Below are 11477 nucleotides of genomic sequence, written 5' to 3'. Positions count from 1 at the left end.
GCAATTCTCCTGCCTCAGCCTCCTGAGTAGCTGGGATTACAGGCACGTGCCACCATGCCCAGCTAATTTTTTGTATTTTCAGTAGAGACGGGGTTTCACCATGTTGACCAGGATGGTCTCGATCTCTTGACTTCGTGATCCACCCGCCTCGGCCTCCCAAAGTGCTGGGATTACAGGCTTGAGCCACCGCGCCTGGCCCAAATGACTGCTTAAACTGGAAAATAAACAAAATCTGTTTAACTGAATCAAGGTCAAATAGAGACAAGCCTGTCTGTGCCCACTCTTGCCAAGCGTGCTTTGGAAAATGTGGCTCCACCATGCAGCCAGAACTCCACTAGAGTTCACCTGCACAGCAGAGAAGGGAGAAATCATGAAAATAAATTCTCGCTGATACTCACTTCACTGCCATGGAAACCAGCTCAGCCGGCTTTATGTTACTGGGGACATATTTAATTCTCAGAATTTGTATTATTCCCTTGGAAAAATATAACAAAATGTCGTACAATTTGGATTGGCCTTAATGACACAGAAAGTTTCTTAATTATCAAAGCATTTTCTCTCATAAAGCAACACTAAAACTAAAATATTGAAATGGTATTTTTATGCCAGAGGAATTTCAGCCTCTTTCTGAACAAAGGAAGAAAAAGTTCAAAGACAGGACATGTTCCTCCTAAACTTTTTTTTTTTTAAACTTCAGCCAAGATTTTATTTTTCCTCCGTGGCTGCTACAGTGATCATTCGAAATGAGTGCCTTCTTTCTTTTTAAATCCCTTCCTCATTCATTCACACACTTAAAAAGAACAGAGCCATCTACACACAGCGTTTTCCTGTACAGAGACTTTTAGGCCTGCAGTATAATCACTAGGTGGCCTTTCTAAGCCTTGCACGAAACGCACAGTTCTTAGGACTGGTGCTGTCTTGGGTGCCGCTTGGGGCTGGCGATGGGCTCCCTGTCACTCAGCCCCACGGGTCGGAGGGGCTTTGCGGTGTGATTCACCTTGCCCTGCTCTCTGGACTGTGAGGGTGCTGTCTGCACCCCACTGGCCATGAAAGTGCCTGGTGACACAGAATTAAGCCAGGAGGGTGAGCAGGTGCAGGCAGGCATGAATTGCTACAGAAAAACCACACCAAGGTGATTTTTAAAGTTTTATTTGCCTAAAGCAAGAGAAAACAAGCGTCACCAGATAACACATGCTTCAAAGCCTCCACAGCCAGGATTCCAGCACTGCGAGATCTCACAGCCCCTAAAGAGCAAGCGACAGCACGGTGGCTTCTCAGTGGCTTCACACAGACCGCCACATGCTACACACACACGCCTGGGTGTCACGCCCACGTGCCTACACCCGTGAAAATGCTCGTGTCATCTGCCAACCCACCCTCCGCCAGTATCTGCAGTCTACGCTCCTGTAAACACATGTTGCTTAGTCTAGTGGAAAACATTAGCTTTCCCCCTTGGATGGGTAAAAAATAATCATCACCAAATGCAAAAATCAAAGCACAATGCATGGTCAACTATCAGCGCACACAGGATGCCACTCCGACGCCGGCCGCTCACTTGGAACAAGCCCACAGCATTCCTGGCTCTGCCAAGAGGTTTCCCGTCTCCAGGCTGGGAAGACGCCTTCACTGGCCTGGCGCTGAGGCAGACGCTGGGATGAGCTTGGGCTTGGCCTGCTGGGGCGGCGCCACGTCCGGGATCTTCTCTCCGTGTTTGTACACGCTCACCGTCACGTCGATCTTCTCCCCGCCGTACTTGTTCTTGACGTTCATGCTGTACTTGCCCGAGTCCTCGGAGGTCACGCCTTTGATGGTCATGCTGACGTACTTGGCCTGTTCCACCTTCACCAAGAAGTGCTCGCTGAGCTCAATGTCCTGGTCATTCTTGAACCAAACCACTTCGGGGTCAGGGTTTCCAAACACCGTGCAGGTCAGATTCAAGGTCTTCGGAAGGAAGAGGTTGGTGGGGAAGGAAGAGTTAGAAAGAGGTAAGTTGTATTATCCCCTGAGATGACGTGCTCCAGGTCACACTCAGTTAAATTTATGGGCCCTTCAGTCATTTGTTTAGCAAGAAGGCTTTCTGTATGTAAATGCCACTCTAGACAGAGCAGCCAGAGGACAGCCAGCCAGGGCCCAGGCGCACCCCTCCACAGGGGAGCTCACAAAACAAATCAGTGAGAATGTGTCCTGTGTATTCTCAGCTTTTGTCCAAGCCCTATGTCAGTGAAAGAATGTGAAAGTGATTTAATTAAGCTCTATGTTTTATAGTAGATAAATCCAGCCTGCTACTAAATTTCCTTTATATTTAGACTTATGGATCCCTCTTACCAGTTCCTCTGGCAAATCCAATGAATATATTGTCTTATAACTGGTAAATTGGAGGCAAAAAAAATGCATTATTGAAGGTCAGTTTAAACATGCTTTTGGCCTAGGATAAAGCAAAACAATTGCTAATTTCTCAATTACATCCTTAAGATGAGATCTCAAGAGTTCTCTAGGCTTTCCTCAGCTGCTAAAGAAGAGGTCTATAAATTTTTCTATTTTGGCCTCATAAAATTCTCTCAAGTATCTGTGTCCCCGTGACATTGAGTTAGAACCACTGATGCAACCGGAGAAGTACAATTAGATATCAATAATTCTACTGAAAGGCAACAAATTAAAACTCCAATAAGTGGTTTCCACGATGTATTCCATAATGACCTTGAGAATAGGAGCAGAGATTTTTTTCTTTCATGTTGTAAAGCTGTGCTGTTTCACACTGGAAGCAGGTGGCTTGCAGCTTCACACAGGCTGGTGGGCCATGGGGGGTGTGACCACCTTGTCCTGCAGTTGCCCCTCTGGGTGAATGGCCACAGGGGCAGGTAGCATCAGACCCTGGCAGACCCTGAGGGCCTAGAAACACCTATAGCCACAGCGCCTGCCTTGAGGTGCCCAAGTGGCACAACACATCCCTGTGACCACAGGTTTGTGAATTCAGAACGCTAAGCGATTCTTTCCTTTGAGAATACAGGGGTTATCCCAGGCCATCTAGGAGGGGCAAGAAAGTCAGGGGAGCTCTGAGTTCCCTGCAGGCTGGCTTAGGACACAGAAGCCCCTTGCTGGGCTCCCTCTCCTTTACCCCAAAAGGAGGGGTTGCATCCCTTGCACCTGCACCGTGCTGACACCCCCGCCCCGGCCTAGTTTAGAATCTTTACCTTTCCTTCCATGATAGTCACCACGTCAGGCAAACCGCCAATCACCCTGCCACGATCTGCAATGGGAAATCACCTTGGTTAGGAAAACGTCTGCGAGACAGAGCAGAGGCTGTGTGAGAAGCAGCGGGTACCAAGGTGAATGTAGGAAGGAGCTTATGCTCAGGAGAGAGAGAGCACCAAAGAAAATGATTTACATGTGTACAACTGAGGGATAAACCAAAGCCAACGGAACAAAGGCGAGGAGATAACAGACGCTGTGAAAAGGTAGGACGCGAAATACTCCAGAGGAAATGTGAGATGCGGGAGGGACTGAAGGCTCAGAGAGCCACATGTGTCCTTGAATTGGGCAGAAAGCAAAGGTGTCCTGGCCTGGCAAGGTGGGTCACACCTGTAATCCCAGCACTTTGGGACGCCAAGGTGGGCAGATCGCTTGAGGCCAGGAGTTCAAGACCAGCCTGGCCAACATGAAACCCCATCTCTACTAAAACTACAAAAATTACCCAGGCATGGTAGTGCATGCCGGTAATCCCAGCTACTTGGGAGGCTGAGGCACAAGAATCACTTGAACCTGGCAGGTGGAGATTGCAGTGAGCCAAGATCATGCCATTGCACTCCAGCCTGAGCAACAAGAGCAAGACTTCTGTCCCAAGTGAAGAGGTCCTGGGGGTCTGGGCTGTAGGTTCTGCAAGGGAGGACGGAGGAGAGGAGGGAGGGAGGGGGCCCAAGGGGTGAAGGAGCTAAGGCCAAAAGCAGTGCAGGCGCCAGTGGTGCAGGACGTGGGGCTCCAGGACAGGGTGCAATGTTGGTGGCATTGTTATATCAGGGTGGGGGATTGCTGGTTATTATTTAATATACAAAGTTGGTACTCTAAAATGCAAGCCCTTTTGCCCCACCCAAAATAATACGCCATTCTGGTTATAATCTGACAGGTACTTACTCTTCTCTGCAAAAGCAGCAGCCCTAAAGGTTAAAGGGGGCAGAGAGGAGAGAACAAAAAGAGAATATGAGAAAGTGCTTCCAACAAAAGGCACAGCTGAGAGGTTCGCTAGCAATGAGAGCAAAAGAAAGCAGGAAATATATTTGCATTCTCTTAGAAGAACATGTTCAGGTCACAGGATCCCAGGATGGATATCATAGATTTTTTCCTGATGGTTCCCACTGCCCATTTTGAGGTAGAAAATGCCCTATTATCCAGATGCTAAAACCCACAGAAAAGTTTAGCATTCCAGCTCACAGGTTGAAGTGATTTATTTTTTTAACAAATTCACCAGATTGCCCTGGAGACTTGAGATCTTTTCTGAACTTGTCAGTTTTTGATCTGTCTTGTTCATCCCTGCACCCAATCAACAAATGTTTATTGGACTGTGGTCAGCTTCGGATGTGCAAAAACTTGATCGTACATTTGAAAAATCCCCAAATTTCCTTAAAAAGCTGCTCTGCGTGAGGCGCTGCTCTGATGATAATTGACAGAGCAGCAGCATCACCATCTTGGACAAGCATTGCCATTTTAAGCTTTCCTTGATTAGAAATCGCCTAAATCCAGCCTGAAAACATCAGCTTAATGGCTAATGTCAGCATGACCATAAACCACAAATGATACCTCCAACCAGAAACATGCCAACCCTGAGACAACCTTCCCTCCAACCAGAAACATTCCAATCCCACAATAAAACTCTCCTCCACACAGAAACATTCCTAGCCTGCTATAAGATCTCCCTTCCAGACCCATAAATACCCTTAGTCTGTAAGAGAAAGCACTCCTGACGGAAATCAGCCAGAAGGTCCCCTCAGGTTTATTCTCCAAAATAAACCTGTCTGACTGTTAGGCCGCTTTTCATGTTTCTTTTCTCTTTCTTCAACTCTTACAATAATTATTTCCAAACTTCACCTGGGGTCACTATGACTCTGGATAGTTCATTTATAAATCATTTCTGGTTTGTGAGAGTGCCTGCCCTCCACATATTGCATTGCTTAAATTGCCACTTCTTTGCCAGGAATGGCTCTTTCTTTGGATCACCAAGGCTTCCATACAGGTTCCCCATGCAGCCAAAATGACTGGGGCTCAATTGCCCCTAAAATGATATCGTAATAACAAAATATGCAAATCTTACTTGAGTTGTTGGAATTCTGCAAATGCTTCATCAAATGCTGTAGGAAAATAATTCATACATTATTAACCATTTCAGTGTTCAGGTTTTATTTATTCCTCAAATAGTCTACCAGTGAATCTGATTCATGGAAACTGATACATAAAAAAATTAATAAACTGATTTTTTCATTTTCTCTACACGAACATCATAAATTCGTACTGTCTCCTGTATTCATATTGTGTTCGCTGCTTTCAGCATCTAAATGGATTTCTACATAGAAAATTATTAAATGCCAAAGAATTATTTTACCTTGTCCGGACAGGTCGAGGGAACGCTGATGATTATCTTTGCCATCAAAAATCTGAAAAGTGTATTTTCCTTTATCCTTCTCTGTCGGCTCACATATCTGCAGCCAAGCCATGTCTTCAGTGCCCCCGATTCTCATATGCTCACTGGACGAGATCTTAGCATCTCTTTAAAATAGCAACAGGAACGTATTTGAGTTAGGGTCTCCTTATCGTACGCACAATATCTACAGGGCAATCTCCTGTTGCTGTGGCAGCCTTCTCTAACTTGCTGATGCCAATAGCCCAACAGCTTTTTCTCACTGTTACAAAGGTTTTGATCACATCAGTAACTCAGATCTAAAAGCCTTTTAAAATTAAATACTTAATCTTTAAAGGTGTATTATTATTTAATGACTTGTCACAACACAATGGACTTAACAAAACTCAATACGGTATGGTAGTTTCTCAAAAAGTTAAAGCTGGAACTGCTATATGATCCAGAAATTGCACTTCTGGTAGCTACCCAGGAGAATTGAAATCAAGGCCTTGGACAGATATTGTGATACCCACATCCTTAGCAGCATTGTTCATGACAGCCCCCGGGGCCGGAAGCAGTCCAAGCATCCACTGATGATGAATGGATCAACAGAACGTGGTCCACAAATACATAAAGGAAATCCCAACACCCACTGCAGTGTGGATGAACCTTGAGGACATTTTGCTGAGTAAAATTATCCTGTTGCAAATATGTACTCCTATGACGTCCTTGGGGTAGTCAGATTCTCAGAGACAGGAAGTAGAACTGTGGGTGCCAGGGGCTGGGGGAGGAGAATGGGGAGCAGGTGTTTAATGGGAACAGAGTTTTGGTTTGGGAAAGTAAAAAGGGCTTGGATGGTGGTGGTGGCTGCAGGATGATGTGAATGTGCTTCACACCACTGAACTGTACACTTAAAGATGGTTGAAATGGTAACTTTTACATTACACGGATTATGCCACAGTTTTTAAAGTTTAGATAAAAACAAAGTGCTCATCCCATTCCTGCCTTCTAAGGTTCCCACGTCTGCAACGAATAAGGGCAGCCTGTCTACTGCAGACAATTGTGTATAAGTTACTTCCTAACATTACTTCAGTTCAGAGACAGCCTGCGAGATTTGTGGAAGTTGTAGTCACGGGCGCATGAAAACAGGAGTGACTCCAGGCCACGCAAGAGCTGGAATGTGGACCTGTTTCTCTCAGGCACCAGCTCCAGAACAGCCAGAGCTTGGGAGGCTGGCTGGGTGGGTTGCACAGACAGCTGGCTGTGGTGCTCATGGCATCTTTGCTTACCCTTGCCGGCAACCAAGAATGCCTTGAGTTCCATTGGGAAAATGAATTCTCCAGCCCTCCCCATCATCATAGCCTTTTTCTCTGCTATTCTTTCCTTCAACAAATTATCTTAAGCCCATAATAAATGCACAGCTCAGCCAGGCATGGTGGCTCATGCCTATAACCCCAGCACTTTGGGAGGCCGAGGCTGGAGGACTGCATGAGCCCAGGAATTCAAGACCAGCCTGGACAACAAAGCAAGACCCTGTCTCTACAAAAATACAAAAAAAAAAAAAAAATGAGCCAGGCATACTGGCAGGCACCTGTAGTCTCAGCCACTCAGGAGGCTGAGGCAGGAGGACTGCCTGAGCCCAAGGAGGTCAAGGCTGCAGTGAGCTGTGATCACACCACTACACTCCAGCCTGGCCAACAGAGTGAGACCATGTCTCAAAAGGTATATATGTAAACATAAATGCTCAGCTCAGCTCTGCGTCCCGGTCTCTGGAGATAGAAATGGCCCCGGTGGTAGTGCTGACAGCATGTGTCAGAATCAAGTCAGCCCAGATGGAAAGTGGTAGCTCTGTGAGGGCACAGCAGGATCCCGGGGTAGACTCCGCAGGCGGAGCCCAAAACCGCAGCTCCCAGGGATGGGGTATGGGATTGGCTTCAGTCCAAGACTTAGCCTCTCAGATCCTGGACAGAGAAGGGAGGATCTAACACTTCCCCCATGGGGTTGTTTTAGGAATCCAAGAAGATATGCTCAATATCTATTGAAGCAACTTTAGGACATAATTGATACACCTTTGTCTACAATAAAAAGATTGGCCTCCCCTGTTGCCCATGTGGGGACAAGCTCCTGCTGCCTTAGAGGACAGGAACAGTGTGAGCACTTCGGTTTTCTCTAAACTTTTTAAAATTGTGTTGGAATATACATGCTGTAAAAGCTACCCCTTTAGCCCCTCGTGGTATGTTAATTATCTCCCTTTTCCCACAAGCTGCCCCTCCCAGGAAAAAGGTGGGAGAATCCGACGGGACAATCCTTCAGGAATGTCTAAGTTCTGCATCTGGAATTCTGTATATTGCTGACCTGGGGGCCTCACGAAGGCTGAGCCCACAGCAGAGCCCCATGCTCTGCCTGGCTGCTCTCAGATCACCGTCAGCACGGTCTGTGTGGGGAGCAGGAGAGGGAAGAAGGATGAGGCCATGACCCCAGGACCCCAGCAGTCAGCAACTGGAGTGGGCCGGGCCAAGAGTGCCATGCTTGCCTGGTGTTCACATTCCAGGTGACATGGACCCACCAGGTTCTCCATCCGTGGTGTGGCCGAGGGCAGGTGAGCATCAGTGGCCACAGAGGCCATCCTGTGAGCTCGCAGCAGGTTGCTATTATTAAAGTGACTGATGGACCATTCCAGCACTCAGACCTACTCATCCCTGTGTACAAAAGGGAAATTAGGCTTTCCATGGTGATGCTCAGCTCTACAGAAAAGAAAAACCTTTCACAGAAGATATGCCAGGCAGTGGATTAGCCAATCAGTCCCAAACCCTGGTGTGCCAGGAGCAGCAAGAAGCCTGTCTGTGCAGAGACCTGAACATAAACAGACATTGACACGCTGTAGGGACATCACAGCTCAATTGAAAAGACTTCTTTAACCCCAGTATGCACTTACAACTGGACACTTGATGGACCAATCAGCAAGTCGGAAATTGCAGATCAGCAGGGAACTGAGCCCGCGGTAGTTGTGTGTTGACTAAATGTTCCCCATCCAAGGAAACAGAGGTCAATAAGAGTGTGGAACTCTTCTGGCGAGAGTCAGAAAAATTGGTTTTGCCAACACTGATGGGCTCTAGTCATCTTGTCACCCTCTCTTGTTGGAATTGTCACCCTGTCTTGTTGGAACTGATGAGGGTCAAAGTTCAAACAAATGCACACACACACACGCAAAAGCAGGCACTGCCAACTTGGCTGTGTGTGTTTCCTGCACACACACACAGACCAGGATTCCAGCCTGAGCCTCCACACATCAGTAAGGCCCTCGGTCCTGCCTGGCCTGCTACCTGCCTCCATGCCCTGCAAAGCCTGGACGCTGCTTTGGAAATTGTGATGAGCTCCAAGCTTGCGAAGAAGGGGACAATTTTCATTATGTCTGGTGTCTTGCACCCTGCACCAAACACTGTGCTCGTGTTAACACTGGTCAGTCTCACTGAGAGAAAGCAACAATCACTGCCACCCTGTGTGATCTCATCCTGCCACCTGCCACACGCCACGTTAGGGAGAAGACAATGTTTTCTTGAACTCCATTAACTCAAATATGCACTCAAAAAAGAGCTAAGTTATGCTCAAAAACTATTGCATCCTAGATGTACAGATGAAGATGTTTAAACCTCTGCTTTGTGTGCTTTGTGTATGTGTGTCGGTGTGTGTGTATGACAGAGAGAGAGAGAGAGAGACTGACTAGAATTTCTTCCATAAGGTAAAGCTGCAAACAGCCCCCAAATCTCATTGTTTAGACTCAGAGCCATGAAGTAAAGCTAGTGGAGTTTCCAGCTTATCAGTCACATCATACACAGCTTTGTCCAACAGGTGAAACTCACTAGGCCACAAAGTCACCTTGCAAATGCTTCAGGAAGTAGCGGGCGTTTTAGCCTTTGTGGCATTTCTGTTCTGTTGGACTGTGTCCCATTCCAGTGGTGATCTGCTCCACTCACACAATTAGCAACTTGCTGATAGAATAAACATACTTTTATTTTGATATAGGTGCCAAGGAAAAAAGATGCAATATCTTTAAATGAGCGTTCGTAAAGTAGCTGTAAACGCATCCAGCCCGCCTCCTGGCTGTGGTGAAATGGACATACTGGTTGGGCAGCAGTGAAGACAAGGGCCCCTGCAAACAACTGCCTCACTGGCCTCATGCTGATGGTCCTGGGCCTTTGGAGTGACTCATCATTCGAGTTTCACTTTTAAAAAGTGACCCTCTACTTCAATGAGGGTTTCTTTACAACAGCCCCACAATTTGGGGGAAGGCCACTTGAACCTAAATCTCAGCCAGCGACGAAAGGTGAACCCACTGGAGGGAAGGAATGGTGTCCACTGAACACTGAATCACACACTGGCCCACTTGGTGCCCTTCTAGGACCCCACATGCTTATGGTCCCACCTCCTTCGTCACAGCTGCAGGCTCCGCTGCTACCCCAGGTTCTGGGTGAACATATGCAAGCATGCAAGATGCCCTGAGCCAAGACCCCACAGCCTTCAGCTGGGACACTACCCTTCCCTGAGCTGCAGTGGCAGGAAAACGGGCGTGAGCCTGGGATCAGGAGCCTGCCTTAAACCCTAATCCCAGCTTCAAGCTGCCTGCATTGGAGTTCCTACCCAGCTTCTCTCTCTTGGACTGGGGTCTAATTCTGTTCCCTCAATACAACTCAGACGCAGCCCCTCACAGAACGTGGACAGCCCTTAGCAGAGCTTTCAGCAGAGGCTCCAGCTGTCCCAGGTGTCTGCAGCCCTTGCTGCTCACCTCCAGGGCAAATGCTGGTTTCTAGCTTCCCACTCCCAGCTTCAGGGTCTCACCCTAGATCCCACGCCCTCTCATTTGGCTTCCCCTGAATGAGCAACTTATAAGAGAGCCAAACAATTCCTAGGGCTCAAAAATAGCTGTTAACTTCTTTGACTATCCGGCCACAGAATTAATTATAACTGTTGTCTTACCTAGACAATGACTTGGACATATACAGGTTGAAAAATTATTATCGTTGTTGTTTTGAGACATAAATGGACCAAATATGACAAAATCTCTTCTTTGTATTACTTAATTACAAAACATGACCAAATTCCTTCAGTCCAAATTAGTTAAAATGGTTCATATTAATATAAGACAGAGGAGGATAGACAAAAGCACACATGTATCCGCTCATTCGTGCAAAAGCAACCAGCAGGTCAGTCATCTGTGACGGGGCAGGTGGGAAGGAGACAGGTAGGGGCCTGGGGATGGTAAGCAGGGAGGAGGAGAGGTCAGGGCTCCAGGTCCGTAGCTCAGACTCTTAGAACCACACTGCCTTTCACATTTCCCAAATAAATGAGGAACATCAACCCAAGCAAGGGGAACCCAAAACAAAACACAAACAGTAACAAATGAACTTAACTATGTTGCAAATGAATCGCTTACCACTCAGAACATAAAGAAATAAAGTAACTTTGGAACTTCACTATGTTGCAAATGAACTGTTTACCACCCAGAACATAAAGAAACAAAGCAACTTTGGAAAGCAATATTGTGATTTCATACTGTAAGGCTAAAGACGAAAGGAATTAATTGCAGGAAACACTGAACTCATTTGCACATTTGTTTCTCAGAGAGATGTGAGTTACTAATTCTGAAACTGCTTGATGTAAATACTAGGATCCAAAAAAAAAAAAGTAAATAGATGAGACCCAGGTTCCCCTGGGGAGCCAAGTTATAGCCCAGGAAAGGGGAAAGGCTGGAATGAAGCCTGTGGAGTTGGCTGGGATCCATCAGAGTCTAGTACACAGACGCGAGATGCAGAAGTGGACATGTGTGACTCAGCCTGCACCCACGTCACCCAGCCCTGCCTTCAGAGTGTGCAGG

General features: G+C 46.9%; 1 protein-coding gene across 4 annotated transcripts in view; it reads right to left on the bottom strand.

Annotated features, from left to right (window-relative positions):
• MYOM2 (myomesin 2) overlaps positions 1–11477 on the bottom strand; it is a 116861-nt gene that overhangs the window by 11831 nt on the left and 93553 nt on the right. For 2 of the 4 annotated variants that reach the window (XM_032260305.1, XM_032260304.1), the window contains 5 exons: positions 5591–5754; positions 5303–5339; positions 4129–4151; positions 3192–3247; positions 1133–1941 (listed from right to left, as the gene is read on the bottom strand). In XM_032260305.1, coding sequence (XP_032116196.1) covers positions 1624–1941; positions 3192–3247; positions 4129–4151; positions 5303–5339; positions 5591–5754 — 598 coding nt within the window. In that variant the 3' untranslated portion in view covers positions 1133–1623. Of the gene's footprint in view, positions 1–187; positions 193–1132; positions 1942–3191; positions 3248–4128; positions 4152–5302; positions 5340–5590; positions 5755–11477 lie in introns of those variants that run through there. The other 2 variants (XR_004263475.1, XR_004263474.1) reach the window with 2 other exon arrangements.

This window comes from Sapajus apella, unplaced genomic scaffold (genome assembly GCF_009761245.1).
Source record: "Sapajus apella isolate SASKATOON/1434 unplaced genomic scaffold, GSC_monkey_1.0 scaffold116, whole genome shotgun sequence".
Lineage (NCBI taxonomy): Eukaryota > Metazoa > Chordata > Mammalia > Primates > Cebidae > Sapajus > Sapajus apella.
The sequence above is the reverse complement of the archived record's forward strand: the minus strand, read 5'-3'. Positions and strand labels throughout refer to the sequence as shown.